Source organism: Colletes gigas, unplaced genomic scaffold (assembly GCF_013123115.1).
Source record: "Colletes gigas isolate AHSC1104 unplaced genomic scaffold, ASM1312311v1 Colletes_gigas_Sc00002, whole genome shotgun sequence".
Taxonomy (NCBI): Eukaryota; Metazoa; Arthropoda; class Insecta; order Hymenoptera; family Colletidae; genus Colletes; species Colletes gigas.
Genome location: NW_025106631.1, coordinates 10039934 through 10061002, shown reverse-complemented (window position 1 = coordinate 10061002; position 21069 = coordinate 10039934). Strand labels below are relative to the sequence as shown.

The window sequence follows — 21069 nt, the reverse complement described above, 5'->3', positions numbered from 1 at the left end:
AAGTGTTAATCTAAAGTCGGTCTTTGGATTCTTCTTTAACCTCGAGAAGCCTATAAAAGACAAGCCAGCGTATATACTAAACCTTTGGATATATGTATATAATATTTTAAATATATCATATGGTCTTATACCATATAAAAAAAAAAAGAAAACAACTCATATAGGGTGTGCAGAAATCTCTGGTCCAAACTTTGGATAAATAAGTACTCGCTCAAGTATACGAAAAGGAATTTCGAGCAACCCGGGGTTAATGCGAATACCAAAATTTGGGTCGTCGGTAGTGGTACACCTGTTAATTCACAAGCACCGGGCGCAACTACTTCGCGTTAGCGTTTGTTATTTGAATGGCCCTTGCGGGCTCTTCGACGATTTATTAACACCGTATTGTTAAATCTCTTGAAGCATTCGCAAATGGAACAGGGACCGTCGTTGCACCGAGGGTTATTCGAGGCAGCCTCGAAAAGCCTCGGTTGTTGCTCTTCCGCGCCACGAAATTGTTGGAAAACTAATAACGACGTGAATCGACCACTCGACGCACAGAATTATCGTCGGTCATTTATCTTGCGCAACCCTTCGACGAAATTTGTTGCCCGCTTCAACGTTCCGCGTAAACTACACCTTTCGGGTCGCTGGAGTACACGGGTCTGAGTCTGGCATCGATCTTGTTTATCAACAATTAAAAGTGCCACGGTTCTGACAGAGGTCAACGCCGATGCACGGAATTATTCGTGCCCGAGAGCCAAGCAACGGTGGGATAATCAAATTATTAGGAGAAGCATATTTGGTATACGGTAATGCTTCGTTTATCGTAACGAAACTTTCATTAATTGTTAGAATATCCAGTTTTAATTTCGCGCCTTCTGTTATTAAGTGATGCCGCTACATAGCGCTATAATAGGTTAAGTCTTTCCATTTTCCTTGGTGTGTGGTTCTTTTCCTTATTAATAAAGATTACTGTTCAAATGAGTTCTAAGTTTGACTTCTGTACGAAATTAAGTCTAATTACCAAACATTAACCCTTCGAGTTAACCCTCGGAGTCACTGTTGGACTCGTCATTGTCCTCCAGTTCACGCACCAGCGACGAAGATAATTGTGTACGTGTACACACACGTCTTGAATTTTACTACCCTGACCGATGGGACCATCGTTCCACGTGCAGTTTCTTTTTTCACGGTCCTCTTTGTTTTTTACTGGTTGTCCTCTACTGCTTTCGACGCTCGACCGACGCACACCGATTCGCTAGACTGATTTCTGCTATAGGCTCGCGAGCAAGGCAGACAGAAAAGGGGGAAAGAAAAACATAGTGTCTTCTTTACTTGTTTATAAGTGTTTTCGAGTGGCCGCATTCCCTTGCAACGTTCCGTCGAACGAAGGCGTATACATAAATCGAGGGAGCACGAGTTTCAAGCGACCGTTAACGTTTGCATACGCACGTATGCGTGATCTCGAGTTTCAAGCAAGAAAAAGTATATCTGTATCGGTGAAACGTTGGCGTGAGTCAGAAATGATTCGGCAACGGCTGCGAGTGGTTCGGTAGTCGGAGGATCGATGCCCGGTATAGTGAAAAATGACACAAGTATCGTGCAAAAATATCGTGTCTATAAATATTAGATTTCACGATCGTTGAATGTTCTCTTTTTGCGAATCTGTGCTATTTTGAAGTTGGCGAAGTATACGAGCTCGCATCGATCTCGTTTATCAACAATTAAAAGTTTGCGTTTCTAGCCGGAATCGACGGCGGTGTTTGCAATTATTCGTGCGTGCGCTTGAAGCAACAGTGGCGTTCGTACGAACGACGATTAAATTATGCTTTCCAACGCGAATTTCGTTTTCCAATACCCACTGGGTGGATCCTTCGGAAATTTCTCGTCCCGAATACCAATAACCTCGATTTGCGTAGGAACGCAACGCTTTTGGCAAAAATTTAGTATTACGTGAAAAGTATCAAAAAGAGTGAAAGATATCAAAAAATATATTAATTCCATTTTTCCCCGGTCTGCCGTGCGACATTTTGGCGCGAAAATAACGTATTCCGGTTGTTTAGCATGAAAAACCTTGATATACATATCAATTAATTCGAAACAGCGGGATTAGCATTTCGGTCAGCCTTTTTCGGGCTTTCGGCCGCCATGACTGGGATATCGATTTTATTAACGGATTCACGCGCGACTTAATGGAGGGTGGGTATAGCGAAATAAAATCGAGAAAAGACACGAGGAAGGAAGGCGACCTAAAAGAATCCGCGTCGAAAATGAAAAACGCATTGAAACTCTTTCGTCCTCGTTTGCTCCGTGCTCCATTACCAGGGCATTTTCTCGTACGCCAGACATGGGGGACGAGAAGCCGCATTTAAGCGGCGGAATATCTCTTTTTATTCCGTGAAAACCGGGCTTTACGGTGAAAATGGGACCACGGAAAATGAGGAAACGTCAAAAAGCACGAGAAACCTTTGACTGCCACGTTTCAATCATGCGACACCACGCGGGCTTTAACAGAATCTGGGTAAAGATCGTAATTGAGCACGAGTAAAATACAAACGCAATAATATTAACACTTCCGCGACCGTTGACGTCTTTCTGCGTCTTTCTTTTTCTTTTTTTTCTTTGTTAAAATCGGAAACGATCGACGTTGTGCCACGTCTCTTCTGTATCTAATCTTCTCTGTAATAATAGTCTTTTTCCATCGTCTAAACAAACGATTATTTTTAATATTGTATCGTTTTTAAGTAAACAAAAACTGTTCCTATTGTAAAATCTTATGATTCGAAACGCTACTACTAATTTGTGGTCCGTTTTATGCACAGAAACACAAGGTGAAAAATATACAATTCCAACGGCATAAATTATGATAATATTAAACACAGAAAAGAAGGCAGAAAAGGGGTAAGAAAAGGCACAGAAACTGACAATAAGTTGCTTACAGTGTACGCTAAGGTAACGGTTGATTATATTTTTCTGCCGTTACGAGTACGAATAAAACTGTTTTTCATGGATTCGTAATGTAAAGAGTGACCTAAATTTAAATTCGTTAACTTAAACTAGCAACTAGCAGTCCCTCTATGTGACTGAAACAGCACGTAAATTAATAAGAGGCACCAAAATTAATTACGCATAGCTTCGGAAAAATATTTAATAGACGAAACTGTTTCGTTAACAATACAGAGTATAAATATCACATATTTGTTGAAATCTTTTTTATACAGAGTGTTCGGCCACTCCTGGGAAAAATTTTAATGGAAGACTCTAAAGGCCAAAATAAAACGAAAATCAAGAGTACCAATTTGTTGATGGAGGCTTCGTTAAAAAGTTATTAACAATTAAATTCAAAAATTTCAAATCGTTCTAAAAAAATTATTTTCGGTTGCGAGGGTCAATTACAATCATTTTTGGTGAATAGACATACCCTCGAAATCTTGCGCATTTTCGAGAAAAAAATTCAGTACGGGTGGAACTTTAAACGTTAATAACTTTTTAACGAAGCCTCCATCAACAAATTGGTATTCTTGATTTTTGTCTTATTTTAGCCTCTAGAATCTCCCATTAAAAATTTTTTCCCAGGGGTGGTCGAACACCCTGTATACAAGGTTTATTATTGTATAACTATATCATAGTAAGCACTTTAAATTACATCAGTTGTGTTTAAATTATACTGAAAAAAACTAAATATCGAGAAATGACATCTATTCAGAAAATGAAGAATTAATCTGTCGTTGGAATTAATATCCTATCGATCCTGTAACGGCGATTCTAAAAATGACACCAAGAAAGGAACAAGTTGAGAAGGAAGTAAATGTTACTGTCAGGACTCTGATATTAAACTACGTATATCGTGTGTCAAGTGTTACCGTACTCAGACTGCTTTTAAATTATTTTTATCTCTCCAAGCACTGATTTTTAATTTGTGTATTTTACTTTAAATTCAAACAAATTTCAAAATGTTTCAAATACAAAAATCTCGTTATACAATTTATCGGTGCAACGAATTGTGTTACCAATTAATTATTTATTACTGAAGTATGAATAACATTAATTAATTAATTATTATTTAATCAAGGTAGTTATATGGAAAAGGCCGTATAACGAGATTACGAATGAATATGTAAATAACCTATTTCCAATTTGTACAATTTTCAAAATAGTTTATAACAATACATTTGTAATAAATATTTAGTAATTCCTTCACAAATCCGTCTAACTTAAGGTTTATGTCATTCAATTTATTCGAACATCGACGATTGTAAAATAATGTTTTTTACATTGTAAAAACTCGATAGAAACCGAGACACCGGTAGGACAATAGCACTGGTAGAAAATTATGTCACTGACGACATCCACAAACGCGACCAGATGTAAAATGAACGAGTTACAGAGATATATGTATTAGCCAAGGCATAACAGAGTGCATGCGTAATCCACTTATTTTCAAATTCGATTTATTTCTCCGTTCAAAAATTAATTTTTTGGTCCACGAATTACGGGCCTCGTCTCCAGAAAAAAGGATTCGTTATGCAACCCCATTTCTCATTATCGCGTATCTATACGGAGAAATATTTCCAAGAAGCATTCGTAATTTTCTATTCCAACGTGTAAAACAACGCGTCCCATCCCGAGAAAAGTTTTTCCATTTTATACTTAATTTTCCCGTCTTATTTTTTTATATTTGCTAACTTAGGCAACGAGAAACATTAATCTCTGCGATTGTTACGATTCGCCCGTAACCTCACTTCCCGCGAGAAGTGTTCGTAATTTTCTATTCCGCGCGTAAAACAACGCGTCATTCCCCGAGAAAAAGTTTTCCATTTATTACGCGACTCCATTTCGCGGGCGATGGCGAGGCAACGAGCACCGTAAATTGAACTGTCACGCAGAATTAACGTTAACGAGAAAATCGTTCGCAAATCTGTTTTACGACTTACGTGTATTCGCAGTCTCGTGCTTTGTCCGTGCTGCCACGGAACATTTCGCCTATGTTCGTTAGTGCGTGATAATTCGCGCATACGCAAGGTTACTCCCCCGAGATAGACGAGCTTTGAAACGTTTTAAACGCGACCGCTTTCGTAAAGACTCGTGGCGCTCTGTGTTTTTTCCCAGAAAAGAAAATCGTACGAGCCCGAAACTCTTGGTATACGGTAGACTAGCGAAAATACCAACGCCTTGCGAGATTTACGTATTACGTTTATCGTGAACGTTCGCGCGAAAGGAACATGGAAAATCTAAGTAAAACTGGTAGCCAACGCTGGTTTGTCGCATTAGTTATTCCGTGCCATATTTTCTTCTTTTTTTTCTTCTCTTCTCTCCCTCTGGCCGTTGCAGGGCAAATCGTAAATTACGACTTCGCCGGCGAGGCGTTAATTAACCGGTTTTCGAAGTTGACACGCTGTAATACCCAATCTCTAACCGGGAAAACTTCAATCGTGACGTTCGTAAACAAAAAATAATGGCCGACAAAGCGCTGCATGCGCGACGGAGGTCGAACGACGAATGCTACGAAGCGTCTTCTAAAATAACGTTTCTCGGTGTCGGTTAAAATGTAATTGCAATTGATAATTATCAACTGACTATTGGCAATTAATTATTATCTGCCACTTGCAGTACACAATTCATCATCAACTGCTAACACCAATTAACGATTACATTCTGTAATTGCAGAAATCAATTGCAAGCAGTAATTGAAATTAATCGATCATCACTGTAGTTGCAACTGACAATTTATCAATTACTTTGCAATTCAAATAAATGGATAGAAAATTACACTTATAAAATGCGGCATTTTATTATTAATTTGTAGACAGAATATTCTTTTTCGGTTATTAACTTTTCGCCCGTAATCTTCGATATTAAGCTTGGCTAATTATTTTTTTAGAATAAATCCCAGCGTAAAAAGGATAAAGAAAAATATTGAACTTACGTGTAATTACGACTAACAACCAATTAGGTTACGCAAAGAAGAAATTTCAACTATGTTTTATAAGAAATTTCAATTTGAACGCAGGTATAGTCACATTTACAATATTTTAAAATAAAGAGCTAAAACGTAGATGCTATTCAGAATTACCAGAGTTTTTCCATAAATTCAGAATTTAATTTTGTCCACTCATTCATACATATTTGCATCCGGTAAACTTTCCTCGCAGCATAATGCTTCGTAATTCTGTTTCCCAATTCTGCGAAATCATACTCAATGGGATTCGTATCTGAAGATACTAGAGGGATTGGTAGTATGTGCGCGGTATTAAAAGCCATTGTTTAACTATGTAGGGCGCGCGTTTTGGTATCGTTCATTTTATATTCAAAATAAAAATTCGCGTTAGAACTCAATTTCTCGGCACTTTTCATCAAATTATGTATAGAAATATTCCGAAGTAAACATATTTATATATTTATATTATATTTAAATTCTAAAATCTTTCTTAATATTTTGTTTTCTCTGCACTAAAAGTCTTTTCAAAGTTGCTACAGGGGAAAAAAGATTTCGTTGATATTTATTTCTTTTTTGGTAACCTAATTAGTTGTTAATCTTCATTACGCGTAAGCTCAATATTACTCTTTAGTTTCTTTTACAGTATTCGGATTTATTCTTAAACAGTTATTAACCGATCTAGCTTAATAGGAAATAAATTTAACTCTTTTCTAATTTATCGTTGTAAAAAAAGGTCTTTCAAATGATTTCTTTATATTTAATTTATTTCTGTCGATCACACACGATTCCATTCGAGCGAAAAAGAATCTATTTACTCTCATCGACGAATAAAATATTAGTTCCTTTGGAATATTCAAGAACCACTAATGTGTGTTTATATCTAAAATTTAAAAAAAGCTTCAGGACGCTTCGAATTGTATTTTGTAAAGGTGGAATTAATGTTAAAGGGCATTTTAATCAAAGAAAATTTAAAAGATAAGGTATGACTGGCATTAATTTTGGCTTTGCACATTCCGCATATGAAAACATCATTTTTTTAATAGGTATGAGTGGGTAAATCTTGCGTGGCCGGTTCTGATTCTTAAAATAGCATCTTGATCCTATCCGTAGAGATTATATAAAAACTTCTCTTCATAAAATTCATCTTTAATTAATAACAGACGCGGAGGGGCTGTGGATTTCCATTCTCTATTCCAGTCATATTGGATTTTCAGCTTCGTGAAAGAGGTCAGGTTGTTTTGGTATTAAAAGTTCATCTTAAGCTGCTGTTGTAAGATACATTATTTTTTTACCATTTTATCCGACAATTAATTATTAACTATATCAAAATGGAACAATATGTAAATGATGTAATTGCGTTGAGCATAGTTTAGTCTATAATAAACGTTTCCACCATTGTCCAATTCATTTAAATGAAAATACGCAATAAAACGTATAAAATATCTAATAACATCCTTCCAAGATTTTATACAGTATAAAGTGTCTGAAAAAAATAAAATAATCCACACCTTCTTACAATTAATATGTTCTTTCCAATAATTATTTTCATTAGGATCCCTCCCACGTTTGCTCGTGATATAACAGTGCAACGACTGACGTTGGTATGACTGAAAGATGGCTTTTAAAATATTTTCGACCCGTAGGTAAAATGATCGCGGCACAGTGTGGATCGGTCATCGGCCGAAAAATAAATTTAACATGAATGAGGCTCGCCCCCCATCCTGAGCGACATATATATTTTCTAAAAAGGATCGTTCGTACGATTCGATCCTTTCCACGTTCTGCACGTAATTTTATGGTAAAAATTATCGACTGCGCAAAATACTTTCTGTTCGTCACTGTGTAACGTCAAGGCTCGATTAATGCCGCTCGGTCGCATGGAAAGAGCGTTGGAGTACGGGTAGGCGGTGAATCGCGTAGTCCTCGACGTATGCAAACATTCGCGGAGAACGTAAGTACGGAGGAGCTTGGCGATCGTTACAGCCGCACCGTATAACGCACTCCTAAATGAAACGCATCGATCGAGCCTCGTGAACCGTTTGACAGGTAGCACGGGGGACCGTAATCGGCGTACGTTTAAAGAGAATTTCGCCAAGACGAGTCCGTACAACCGTGGACAGTACATCGATCGCGCGGTGCGCGTTGCGCGTGACATTTGCCGCTCGTTCGGTCGGGTAAGGGTAAAAAAAAAAAAAAAAAAAGAAGAGAGAGAACAAAATAGGGGGAAAAAATTGACATCGAGATCGGACGCGATGAAATTGTCCGGCGTTGATCGATTCGCGGTGGTGTTCCTCGCGTCTTACGTATTCCGTCGCGTCTTTGTTTTTTTTCTATTCTACCGTGAAACGAAATCCGGCACTCACCTGGACCCGGCAGACCGTCAGGACGGCCACCAGCGAGGCCACCAGCATCCCCTTCATCATTCTTCTCTCCCTGGCCCTTTTAAATTCCCGCACGGTCGTCCTTTCCGGTTTCTCGTCGTAAGGTTTCGCGCCTCCCTTCCGTCTTCTACGTGGGTAACGACGACGCACTGATCGTAACAAACGCCAGAAACGTTGGCGGAACAATTTGCAGTATGCGAGACCACCACTCACCCGCCGTATACGAGAGCACAGCGTACTACTGTGACACTGCTGCTGGGTGGGTCGCTTTACGAGAAATCAAGATGGAGGTGAAGCGCGGCGCCGGTGCCGCTGAAACGATTCGACCAATCAAACGCTGTCACTAGATGACCGCGCCGGAGGGTGCGTTCACATGCGCGCAGTGGTCAGTCGATAACGTGGCGGGAATCTCGGGATTTCAAACGTTGCTGCACATCGTTGGCTCTGGTAACACTACGAACAAACATATACCAGTAATTGCATACGAATCAATAATGAAATACAGGCAAATTCGAATCAAAATTCTCCACAGTTTTGACGCGAAACTTAAAACTTATTGATAACCGCGAAACATACAAACCCCTTGGTTTTCAAAGCTATATGTCAAGCTGTTCAAGCTAATTATTCACGCAGAATTTTAAAATTCTCTTGGAGATAAATTAATATTAGAGTATTATTAATTCTGGATAAGATTCGATAGAAACGTTTAGCATTGGTCACGCCCGAAACGTGCGTTTTAATAACCGTAGTAATGTCTGCACAGAACAACGAATTAAAATCAATAACGGAAATCTACACTTTGCGAATTCATTAATTTTCGCTTGAATTATTTGAAGATACTAATAACTCGGAAATGTGGAATTAAATATAGACTTCCTTTTAGATTTCGAACCGATATTCAACGTTTTCTTTCCGAACGACGTTTTGGTCCAAGTAGAATGTTATCTTCGGAATAGACTAGTATCTTCTAAATATTACAAAAATATATCTATTACATTTTTTTAAAATAAGATATTGATTTATTCTGAAGGTCGAAATGTTTTGAATATGACCACGAACCGTTAGTTGAAAGCATTAAACAGAAATAATAAATTGCTTTGTTGCGACTACATACAACGTTATTGATTTTCATACAACTAGCTTTATTTCAAATAATTTTAATGATGTAAAATATTCGTAACAATACGTTTCGCGGGCGAACTGAAAAATGCCTCGTAAAGCTGTACAAAATGGAAAATTATTATTTTTGAAACAGATATACGACGGTATTATGGTATAATTTAGAACATAAATTATAATTAAGCACAAAAATCACTTTCTTATAATAATTCATCGATTAAACAAAAATAAAAATTCTAAATCGTAAATTGTTTATTCACCTATTAAAAATTCTAATATTTTCACGTTATAATCCACACGATTCCCTTATTAAGGACCCCAGTATTTAATTCAATCATGACGTTTACGTTATTATAAATTATGTCACATCGAATTTGCTTCGCGACAAGAATCATCAAATCATCATTATTCATTTTTAACATCGCGCACGGTGACGATTACGATTGAAAAATTATACTGGACTACGGGTTAATACTACCCGAGAAACTGCGATAGCATTTGGCATACGATAAGTATTGATCGAATCAAGTATAATTATTATTTTGAAGGAATATGAGATCGGCAATACACGATTACGCGCAAAATTCAATTAAACGGTAAATTTGATCTATCCATCCATATTCCGATTGCCACGTAAATTGTTTCAAAGTATTTGACAACAGCAACCGAAACGAGGTTCTCTATCGAGTCTAGGTATAGAAACACTGGCGAATGCCAATCAATGATAGAGTTTGGCCGCGTCATCCGCCGCATACAACCGATGCTTCGATTGCTTTAAAAAAGAAAAAAAAAAGCGAAATTGACACCACCCACGCGCAAAAGTAGAAAAGAAAATACTATACCGTACATAATCCGGACAAATTTCACTTGGTTAATAAATTTAAGTCTCCTCCTGTACATCAACATTAATTACAAATTTGATAATGAATTAATACAGTCAGAGAAGAAATTAGTAAAAATAATGAAGGTGTTAAATATATAAACGATGCTTATTTGAATCGTATATACTGTAATATCTGTTTCGAACAGGCCAAACGAAATACATGCTTAGACAATAGAAGGGAAGACGTTGCAGAGCATTTTTGAGCAACGTGGTTGGCAATTCACGGGCACGCGTGCATTCTTTTTCATTGCAACCATTGTTGCACCAGTAACGACGCTATTAATACACAAAGAATAATACAACAGCGTGACGTCATATACGTATACGCATCTAATACGTTCCTACGCGTGTTAATGCGTAATCGAGACGAGGCCACGCGTCTCAGACGAAGACAAAATCAAACGAGTGAAATGGAAGGTATCGTGAGCAGCATGTAACATCGGTTACCGTTCAAGGCGGACAAATTGCCAGGAACCGTGTCGTCGCATCCGGTTACCTCTCGTCATTTTTACGGTCCCGGAAGAAAACCTGTACGCGTACTTACGCGACGATTTATCAAGCATCTCTTGACATTTCGTTCGTTAACAATACGCCCCTTCCGATTTTTCTATTTTTCGCTCAAGCCACTGGACCCGGAAAATTACACATTCCGCGTGGCTTTTATCTGCTCCACCTCTGCCGGTGGCCAGAAGAACATGAAAATGCACAAGTTGATAGCCTTGGCCCATACCTTTGCCCGTGTGTCGGCCACCGTACCCACCGGTTACCCTGGAAACGGTATCGATTTCAACCCTCAGCTATGCAGCAGAAACCAGCGACACACCATGGGGGTCTCTTCGTCTCGAGTTTCGACAAGGCAGCCCGTTCGAACCGCCCGATTACACCGCCTTTTGTCTCTATTATCGCTATGCGTCACGTTTCACGAACGTTTCGAAAAAAATCAAACGCACATCGCCGCTCGAAGTCCGGCCTGTAGCGACTCGACCGACTTTTGAACGCAATTTATATAAGATGGTCGCGTGTCGTTAATTCCTGTTCCGCGTAGTTGTAATACTTACGAATACGTACGTACGACGGGAAGTCGACGCGTTTGCAGGGTATTGTTCATCGTTGGAAAATAAGCGCGTTGAAAAAGTTTAATTAATTGAAAAAATTGGGCCACGCGGTTTCGAGTGCGCGGCAAACATTTTCAGTGACAACGGGAGGATCGCGTGAAACGTTGATCCGTTTCATAATATAAGATTTTAATTCCGGTTAGTTGATACCAGCCACCGGATGACGCGTCGTTTAAAGGTTAAAGGGGATGAAAGTATTAATTAGCTACGGTGTTCGCTATTATTCAGTCCGTTGAACGCTTGTCGACGGAACGGCGAAGTGAAAAATTTTTTTTTTTTTCTTTTCATTCCGTAGACACAAATTAAATCCGTTTTTATTATGCAGTTTTTTTGTACATGGAGACTACGAAATCTAATTAACGCCCCGACGGTGGATTAACGTCGGAAACATCATGGGAGACTTCGTCTACGCTTGGTTTCTCTAACGGCAGAAGCTCATACAATCCGCAGACTTTGTTTATCGGCACTGCTTCATCTGAAACGACGAACAAATTTTAATTGAGCCTAATTGCCGAAATTTCGAGGCTCGTTAAAATTTCCAAGATAACGGTCGCGCGAGATCCACGTTGACGCGACTCGGGGTAAATTACGCGATGGAAATTAGCATACCAATCATTTTTGGATACGGCAGATTAAGGTTGTTCATTATGCTGATAAACTCGTTTTCAGATTTGGTTAATCTGGGATTAAAGGCCATCTCCTCGGCCACCGTGGTTACCGTTCTACCATTGTAATCGTGGGCCGGGTACAGCTTGTAATTCTCCGGTAAGGTAAAAATTTGCGTACGAACGGACCTGTACAAATCTACTGCAGAGCCACCCTGTAATACGGAAATTGCCAGAACTGAAATCACCATTTACTAACGGCAACTAGCTCGAACGATAATAACGTAAGGTATACGCAACTTAAATAATGCATCGTTAAAGTACGAAATATCAGGTTGTTTCATAAGCCTTCGCGTATTTGACTATGTAAACTGTCAGCTTAATATAAATGTAAAGAAACACAGTCACTTCAAACGAAACGAACGTTTTGTAGGTTATGTGTTACTTTCTGTACGCTACTGAACGCTTTCGTTGAAAAGACAATAAATTAGTGTTGGATTATACCTAATATCTTTAACCAGTCGTTTAAGTGAGTTTCAGTTAAAGTACGAAATATCAGGTTGTTTCATAAACCTTCGCGTATTTTACTACGAACGTTTTGTAGGTTATGTGTTACCTTCTGCACGCAACTGAACAACTTTCGTTGAAAAGGCAATAAACTAGTGTTGGATTATACTAAAAATCTTTAACCAGTCGTTGAAGTGAGTTTCAGTGAATTTCAGAGGTTAATATTTCTCAGTTGAAAATTGTGAAGAAGATTCATACTTGATACAAAGAAATTACGCACGGTTTCTCGATTTCGAAGAATAACCTGGATTTATCGTGGGAATTTTTGAATTAAAAAATATTGTTAAACGCCACTATATTGATGTCACGTGTAAAAGCTGCGGCATCTAAATAAGTGATGCGCACCAGTACGCTGATGTTACCGCATACAATATCGAACCAACACAATTTTACGTTGGCACTTCCTGCGTAAAGTCTCGTCGTCAGATTTTAAAATTGAACACTTACTACCCAGCTTGATGAATTAATAATTATTCGTATTTTAACGCCTTTTCTAAATTTTGATTATTCGACTGATATTTTAAAGATTTCATCAAATTTGGAAATTACTTTGCTATAATAGAATATATCTTCTTTCTGATACAAACCTGAAAGTCAGTTCTACCACATCCGCGTATTAAAAGAGCATCGCCTGTAAAAGCGATGCCTTGCTGGTGACACACATACGTAACGCAACCTATAGATATATACAATACAAATATTATTAATTAAGAAAATACTTATGCTTTCATTGTAAACTCAGAGTCCAAAGGTTTACTAAAAACTAAAAATGCTTTGCGCGAAAAAAAAAATTAATATTAACAAAATATTCTACACTTCGTTGTTATATTAGAAGTTCTAGAAGTCAGTTTCAAGTTGTTTAGGCACGAAATGATATAAAAATGTTTTAAAGAATGTAAGAGTACATTATACGAATAGTGCTCTAGTAAAAATAAACGATTAATGTGTTTAAATAATTCAGATATTAATATATAAATTAAAAGCAAATTTGAAAGGGTGCAAAAGAAAGATCAAAAATATATTTTTACATATTTCGCCCACTCTCTGTTAAACAAAACGTTCTGGATTTGCCATCCGAGTAAAACACATTCTGAATTTCGAAAATAAATTTAGAATAAAGGGATTACTGGAATCAACTGCAATAAATGTGACCTTAACAAAAAAACGTTTGCCTTTTGAAGTTCATTTACAAAATGTGTATTTTAAAACGGTAAAGAGAGGTTGGAAATATTTGAAAACAAAAAAAGAAGGATTAAATGTGTAATTTGCGTTGTGCAATATGCTATCCGGGAACTGCTGGACTATATATAAAAGTTGATTGTTCTTTAAGTATTGTACCAACATTTCACCGAGTTAAACGAAAATAAAAGATACAAATTTTGTAGAAAAAATTGCTCTGGATTAGTCGACCGGAACCCGAATATTCATACAATTTTTCTACTTAACGAACCGAATTCCGTGTTTTATAATGTACGAAAATGTTATTTATGTTTTATAAAGACGTCGACAACATTTATTTTATTATAACAGAATTTTCATATTTCGTTATTTGAGATTGCCAATATTTGTATCGTTTACACATTTTATTTAGAATATATTGCCCAAAGGGGGACACGAAAATTGATGTCGAAACGTCGACCGATAATTATAAAAGGTAATTTTAAATTAAGCTGCTATGTATGGTTCAATAAATCACATAATAACGTATTATCGTCGGTAACCAAAGTAACGATAAATTTATGAGATTTATACATTGACAATTTCTAAAGAAAAATCCAAGCAACAAAGGGATATTAATTTGTCATAGGATCACGCGTCGCTTGACTTTTACGTGACCGGTAGTTGACGGCTGCCTACGAAACACGTAAGTACTTACCTACCTTTTACGTGTCCAGCGCGCGACGTGTGTTAATATCTGTCGGGAGGGCAGTCCAATTTTAGGCAGTTCGCTCAAAATTAGGCTTATTTATCAGTCCGGTTACTCTTAACTAAGTCACGAATATTTCCAATAAAAATGAGCCTAACCTTGGGTATGGCCAGGGGTCGGTATAACTTGCAAAGAATGCTTGCCGAAATTTATTTCATCGTAGTGATTCAAGAGTACGTCGGCTACGGCGCCACTGGCGCGTGAAATCATCGACTGACAATCGGTAAACGCTGACTTCAACTTTCCTGTTCCGGTGATATGATCAGCGTGTACATGCGTATTCACTGCAAAAGGCATTTGGCCCGTTAGTTGTCGCGTGGTCTGTCATCATCCGTGCGTCGTCATTTTCAAAATTAAAGTCCCGAAAGAAAAAATTGTTCGTGTGCATAAATTATCGAGCAACAAAATGCACGTGACTTTTTTCGGTAAAACAAAATGGCGGAATACTGTTTGCAGACTCGTTACATTAATACGATAGAAAAATAAAACATTAAATGCACAGGCAAGCGGGAGAACGCCATTTCAGTAATTAAATTTTTTTTCACTAAACTCTAGTACTTCGAACGTACGAAAGGATGAAAAGGCATGCGAGTTCAATGGGATAAATGATGATGAACTTTCCCGAAGCTTTGACTCAACTTTGTTTCGAGTCGAGTTTCTGTTATGAGCGTGTAAGATTGCGCCTGTTACGTTCAGCTTTTCAAATAAATTAATAAGAACGTAATTGAATTGTTCCCGAAGACCCCTTTCGTGCTTCGCTTCGCGCGGATGACTTCGAGTGGCAATTTCAACAATTAAACGCTCGGCGTGCTTAACAGTACTTGGCGCTTTACTGAATTATCGAATTATTAACTGCAACATTCGCGTTCAATCGACATTCTACTCCAGTTAATAAGTTTTAACCGACGAGAACGTTTCTGACCCACTGTGCGACAGATATATCAATGCGGGCCATTAAATCGTCGAGATATATTTCCTCGGGGTAATATAATCAGATTGGAACAATTGATCTCTAATTTTATTGTTCGTTCGGCGAAGTTTGTACGACCCTTTCGAATAAATCATTTAAGAATAACGTGAACGTCCGTAGGGCGATTCCTCTGTGAAAAATACGTCGATGATGTGAACGATGATGACAACGAAGTAATTCTTGCTAATATAGCTTGTTTTTAACGGGTAAAATTTCAAAAAAAGCAATTTGTTCATTCGATTTGACAAACAAATACGAATACTTCTAGTCTATAATACAGGGTGTTCGGCCACCTCTGGGAAAAAATTTTAATGAGAGATTCTAGAGGCCAAAATAAGACGAAAATCAAGAATACCAATTTGTTGATTGAGGCTTCGTTAAAAAGATATTAACGTTTAAAGTACCGCCTGTAGGACAACAATTTGCGAACAGCTGCGTACGCGTGATAGTGGCTCTCACTCACAAAACTGTAAGGCTGTCGATACGTCAGTAAGCAGAGTTTCTCGTGCTGAGTGAGAACCACTATTGCATGCACGTAGCTGTTCGCAGACTGCCGTTCTACAGGCGTAACTTTAAACGTTAATAACTTTTTAATGAAGCCTCAATCAACAAGTTGGTACTCTTGATTTTCGTTTTATTTTGGCCTCTAGAATCTCCTATTAAAATTTTTCCCAGAGGTGACCGAATATTCTGTATATCTATATATATATTATAAAAACATTGCCACGAATGATGGTTGTATTTTCGACTTACTTGCATATTTCAATTTTAATCTCATATTCTGAATAATAGCCACATCGCGGTCGAAACATTCAATGACGGGATCGATTATAACTGCCGTCTGATTATTGATGTCAGCCAGAAGATAAGTGTACGTACAAGATTCGCGATCAAATAGCTAAGAATTTGCATTAAAAAGAAATAAATATATAAAAAACAGCGTATTTATTGTTTTCTTAATTTAAATTGTACAGATTGTTCCACACTAACTGCTATTTAATATAATTCCTAAACAGTAAATAATAAATCGAAAATGTAGAGAGACTTTTATCATTTTCCATGTGGAATATTACTGTGATAAAAAAAAAATTTATCTTATCTACATGATAATGATGGGATTTATGCGTTTGCAAGATCCTGCGAGATATTCATTCCTGTCTGTTTTAAAAGTAGTTCATTTCTGCAACCTTGGATTGCATCAAGGTCATTTCAAAGTGTCATTCTACATAGAGAATGACGTTAAAAGTCCCTGTAAATCTTTACCCTATCGCCTACCGCTCAGGAGTTGTATCAAACTGCACTTACCGCGAAACACCCTGTATATTCATAATAATATCTTGTATGACTACACAGATGTTAATTGAAAATGTATGCTTGTATTATAGAAAATAAAACTAAAATAAAACAACCAAATTAATTTTTCGATTGCTTAAAGATACTAATTTTAATTTGTATAATTTCTCTTATTGTTATAATTATTCGAAAAATCGTGTTTTATATCTTCTTACAATTAATAGCTTTAAAACGATTACATTTAAAACTAATTCAAACATATCTGGACTGTGTATACATATGTTCAACAGGTTAAACGCGGAGCTACTTTCGTTTTACTTGTTATTTAGGCTGAGGATACCAAGAAACGATTGATTTATTACCCGCCCCCAAACATCGACATAGCGTTTAACCTGTTAATGAATAGACAGTAACAATATATAACCATATTATGTGTACGTACAGAATTTCGAAACAATTGCATAGTATACTAAGGAAGTTAACATGTATGTAATTTTTGTCTGCATCATAAAGTTACTTTTAGATGAACATTATTAGTTGTATACTGTAACTGTCACCAATTTGTGTACACATAATAAGATAAAAAAACCAATACATTACTTAAAACAGTTAGTACAGTTTCGGTAGCTAAATGACATTGGATACGCCATAATGAAAAATAATTGAGACTTACTTGACGAAATAGAAAATCTTTCGAGAAAGGTATCTCATCTGGCAACCTCCAGGACATTGTGTGATTCATCTTCGTAACTGAACAAGATTGAAAAACTGATATTCTTATATATCGCTGACACAAGTTTTTAAACAAAACAGTATTCATATTTTCAATGCACTCGTGCGTCTCATATCGTTGAAAGCATATAATCTCACTGACTGTTTGCGATGAACACAGCTGGCGCCGCGACGGCGTGACAGCGTATTACTATGACACTACGGCAGAGTGAATCGCTTTACGAGAAATCAAGATGGAGGTGAAGCGCGACGCCTGATTCGACCAATCAAATTCACATACACGCATTCGTCAGTCGATAACGCGGCAGAAATCTCGGAATTTCAAACGGTGCTGCACATTGTTGACTCTGTTAACGCTAGAGACAATCTTTTACCAATAATGTGAGCCTTCCTCTCTCGACACCCACGAGATGGTCCGAAATTGCTTCGGGCAGCTTCGGAGAATCGAAAAAGAGGGCATGTGTCAGTTTGCCTTTGTCGACTGTCCGAAACTCGTCCGAGCTCACGTACGCGTGATCTGGCATAGTGTGAGAATGTGGAATGCGGTGTCCCCGGTGCACCCGAGGCTTCGTCTGGCATCTCTGGCCGATACCTTTGCCTGTGTGTCGGTCGCCGTACCCACCGGTTACCCTGGAAACGGTATCGATTTCAACCCTCAACTATGCAGCAGAAACCAGCGACACACTATGGGGGGTCCCTTCATTTCAAGTTTCGACAAGGCAGCCCGTTCAAGCTACCCGATTACACCAACTTTTGTCTTTATCATCGCTTACGTCACGTTTCTCGAACGTTCCGAAAAATCAACGCACTTCGACGCTTAGAAACCGGCCGGGCAATTTGACCAACGAAAATTCGATCGCAATTGTAATATCGTCCTGATAATATATACGAAAGGTGACACGTTTACAGGTATCGTTTATCTGATTAGTTAGTACAGCCACCGGATGACGAGTCGTTTATAAGTTAGAAGGGATGAAAGTATTAATTAACAATGGTGTTCAATATTATCCAGTCTGTTGAACGCTTGTCGACAGATCGGCGAAGTGAAAACGTATTTTTCCGTAGAAATAAATTAAGTCCGTTTTTATTATGCAGTTTTGTACACGGAAACTACGCAATTTAATTAACGCCCCCGACGGTGGATTAACTCCGGGAACATCATGGGAAGCTATACCTAAAAAATATAACCGTTTACGGAGATTCTCTTTGCATATGTACAACAAATGTTCGCTGCCACTGCTTCATCTGAAACGATGAACAAATTTTAATAGAAAGCTCAAGAATTTAATTGCCGAAATTTTGAAGTTGGATAAAATTTTCAAGATAACATCACCCAGAGTCTTTGTTAGCACTTCGATTAAATTATGCGGAGGAAATTAATATAGCAATTATTTGTGGACGCGACAGATTAAGGTTGTTCATTACACAAACAAACTCATTTAGAGATTTGATTAATCTGGGACTAAAGGCCCCCTCGTCCACTGTGGATGCCATTCTACCATTGTAATCATGGGCCAGGTACAACTCATAATTTGGTGGTAATGTACAAATTTTTGTAAAAAATTTCGTTTTACTTATCATTTAGGCTGGGAGTACCAAGAAAATCGAAACTTTTTGTAATACTTGTAAAGGAAAACCACATTTCTCGTTAAAATGCGTCAATAAAATTCGTTAAAAATGTGTAAACATATTTTTTAATATGATTCACCGACGCTGCCTAAACGATTGATTTATTACCCGCCCTTAAACACCGACATAGCGTTTAATCTGTTAACGAATAGATAGTAACAATATGTAACCATGTCATGTGTTCGTACAGAATTCCGAAACAATTGCATAGTATCCTAAAGAGGTTAACACGTTTGTAATTTCTGTCTGCATCATGAAGTTATCTTTTAGATGAAACAGTTCAGTTTCAGTAGCTAAATGGCGTTGCATATGCCATAATGAAAAATAATTGAAACTTACTTGACGAAATAGAAAATCTTTTGAGAAAGGAATTTCTTCTATCAACACCGGAGACATTGTATAATTCTTCGTAACAACCGAACTAAATTTAAAAATGGATACTCTTATATATTGCTAACACAAGTTTTTAAATAAAACAATATTCATATCTTCAATGCACTTTTGCTACTCATATCGTTAAGCATATGAACTTACTGGCAATTTGCAACGGTCTTTACTGCATCGCCATGCGACAGTCACCTTTGATGCACTCATTCTGCCAGATCTGGCCACACAGTGTGACTCACACTGTTGCAACCGACAGCGCTAGCGCTAATAATTCGTTGAATCAAAATGACTCATGAATAGTAGTTATCAAATTGATTATCATATCTATCTGAACTGACATAAATTCTCTTGTTCGTTAACACACAATTAAATATCTGACAATGCAAATCTTACTTCCAGCAAACACGACGAAGCATTTGCATTGTACAAGGAAAAGGTTAAGTTGGTATTTCCGTTTTATTCTTCAATACAAAAAAAGTAATTAAATATAATTTCTTTTTAATCATTGAAAAAAAAAATATAAATCAGATATTACAACGGTAATCATATTGAAATTCGTACCGATATAACATCGTACAGTCTGTAAGATACCTTTCTATGTACCAATATTTCATGGTCTCTTCCTGTTAGTGTAGCCATCTTGTAGTTTTCATGCTTCTTACTCCATCTTCGGTTTTCTCTTTCCGGTCAGCTTCCGCGCGAAGGTGTGTACTTTTGGCAGTTTTAGTTTGCCATATTACTTTTAAAAAAGTAGCATACGTTATAATAAAAAATAACGCATGCTTTTTACATAACTTTCATATTTATTTTAAAATGTGTATCACGTTTTACTACAGTAATCAAATATTCGGTGTTACAGCAATATACATGTGGTACATGGTTAACGTGTTTGTTTATTAACCACTTCTGTTATAAATATTTGTTTTAGATGCCTTCCGTAACGCTAAAAGACGTCGACCAACACAAGTTCGTAAAGGCTTTTGCCGCGTTCTTGAAAAAGTAAGTAATTATTTTTGTGGAAACGTTCTTAACCTCAAAAATAGGTTAACATATATTCTTTTGAAATATTGAAATTAAAACGATAATCGTTCATTAATTTGTAACGAATTATAGGACTGGCAAAATGCGAGTTCCAGAATGGGTAGACATTGTAAAATCTGCACGTTTCAAGGAACTTGCTCCATACGATCCAGACTGGTACTACATTAGGTGTGCTGCATTAGTACGTCACATTTATATTCGAAGCCCAATTGGTGTAGGAGCAGTCACCAAAATTTTTGGAGGACGCAAACGTAATGGCACCCACCCCAGTCACTTTTGCCGATCTGCAGGAGGTGTAGCTCGCAAAGCTCTTCAGAGCTTGGAACAACTGAAACTCATCGAGAAGGCTCCACTTGGTGGACGCAAACTTACAAGTCAAGGTCGTAGAGATTTAGATCGTATTGCAGCACAAGTTAAAGCAAAAAGCAAAAAACAACTTAAATTACAAGAGACTCTTGTTCTATAATTTCCTTGTTTCTGTAATAAAAGTGGAAAATTCA

General features: G+C 37.4%; 2 protein-coding genes across 4 annotated transcripts; one reads left to right on the top strand and one right to left on the bottom strand.

Moving 5' to 3' along the window:
* Positions 1 to 8339: 8339 nt before the first annotated feature.
* LOC122402610 (persulfide dioxygenase ETHE1, mitochondrial) lies at positions 8340 to 19743 on the bottom strand. Of its 3 annotated transcripts, XM_043405544.1 has the most exons (10): positions 19676 to 19741; positions 19481 to 19562; positions 17887 to 18142; positions 17454 to 17530; positions 16241 to 16385; positions 14616 to 14801; positions 13178 to 13266; positions 12028 to 12238; positions 11034 to 11893; positions 8340 to 8754 (listed from the first exon to the last, which is right to left on the bottom strand). In XM_043405544.1, the coding sequence occupies exons 2-9, from the start codon at positions 19535 to 19537 to the stop codon at positions 11775 to 11777; spliced, it is 1140 nt and encodes a 379-aa protein (XP_043261479.1). In that variant the 5' UTR covers positions 19538 to 19562; positions 19676 to 19741; the 3' UTR covers positions 8340 to 8754; positions 11034 to 11774. The 3 variants fall into 3 exon arrangements, with proteins under 3 accessions (XP_043261479.1, XP_043261470.1, XP_043261489.1); XM_043405535.1 differs by lacking the exon at positions 19481 to 19562 and having other exon boundaries at positions 19676 to 19743; XM_043405554.1 differs by lacking the exons at positions 17887 to 18142; positions 19676 to 19741 and having other exon boundaries at positions 19481 to 19597.
* A 421-nt stretch (positions 19744 to 20164) lies between these two features.
* Positions 20165 to 21067, top strand: LOC122402820 (40S ribosomal protein S19). The gene is made up of 3 exons (XM_043405944.1): positions 20165 to 20232; positions 20457 to 20527; positions 20642 to 21067. Exons 2-3 carry the CDS (start codon positions 20457 to 20459, stop codon positions 21033 to 21035), a joined length of 465 nt encoding a protein of 154 aa, XP_043261879.1. The 5' UTR covers positions 20165 to 20232; the 3' UTR covers positions 21036 to 21067.
* The last annotated feature ends 2 nt before the right edge of the window (positions 21068 to 21069 follow it).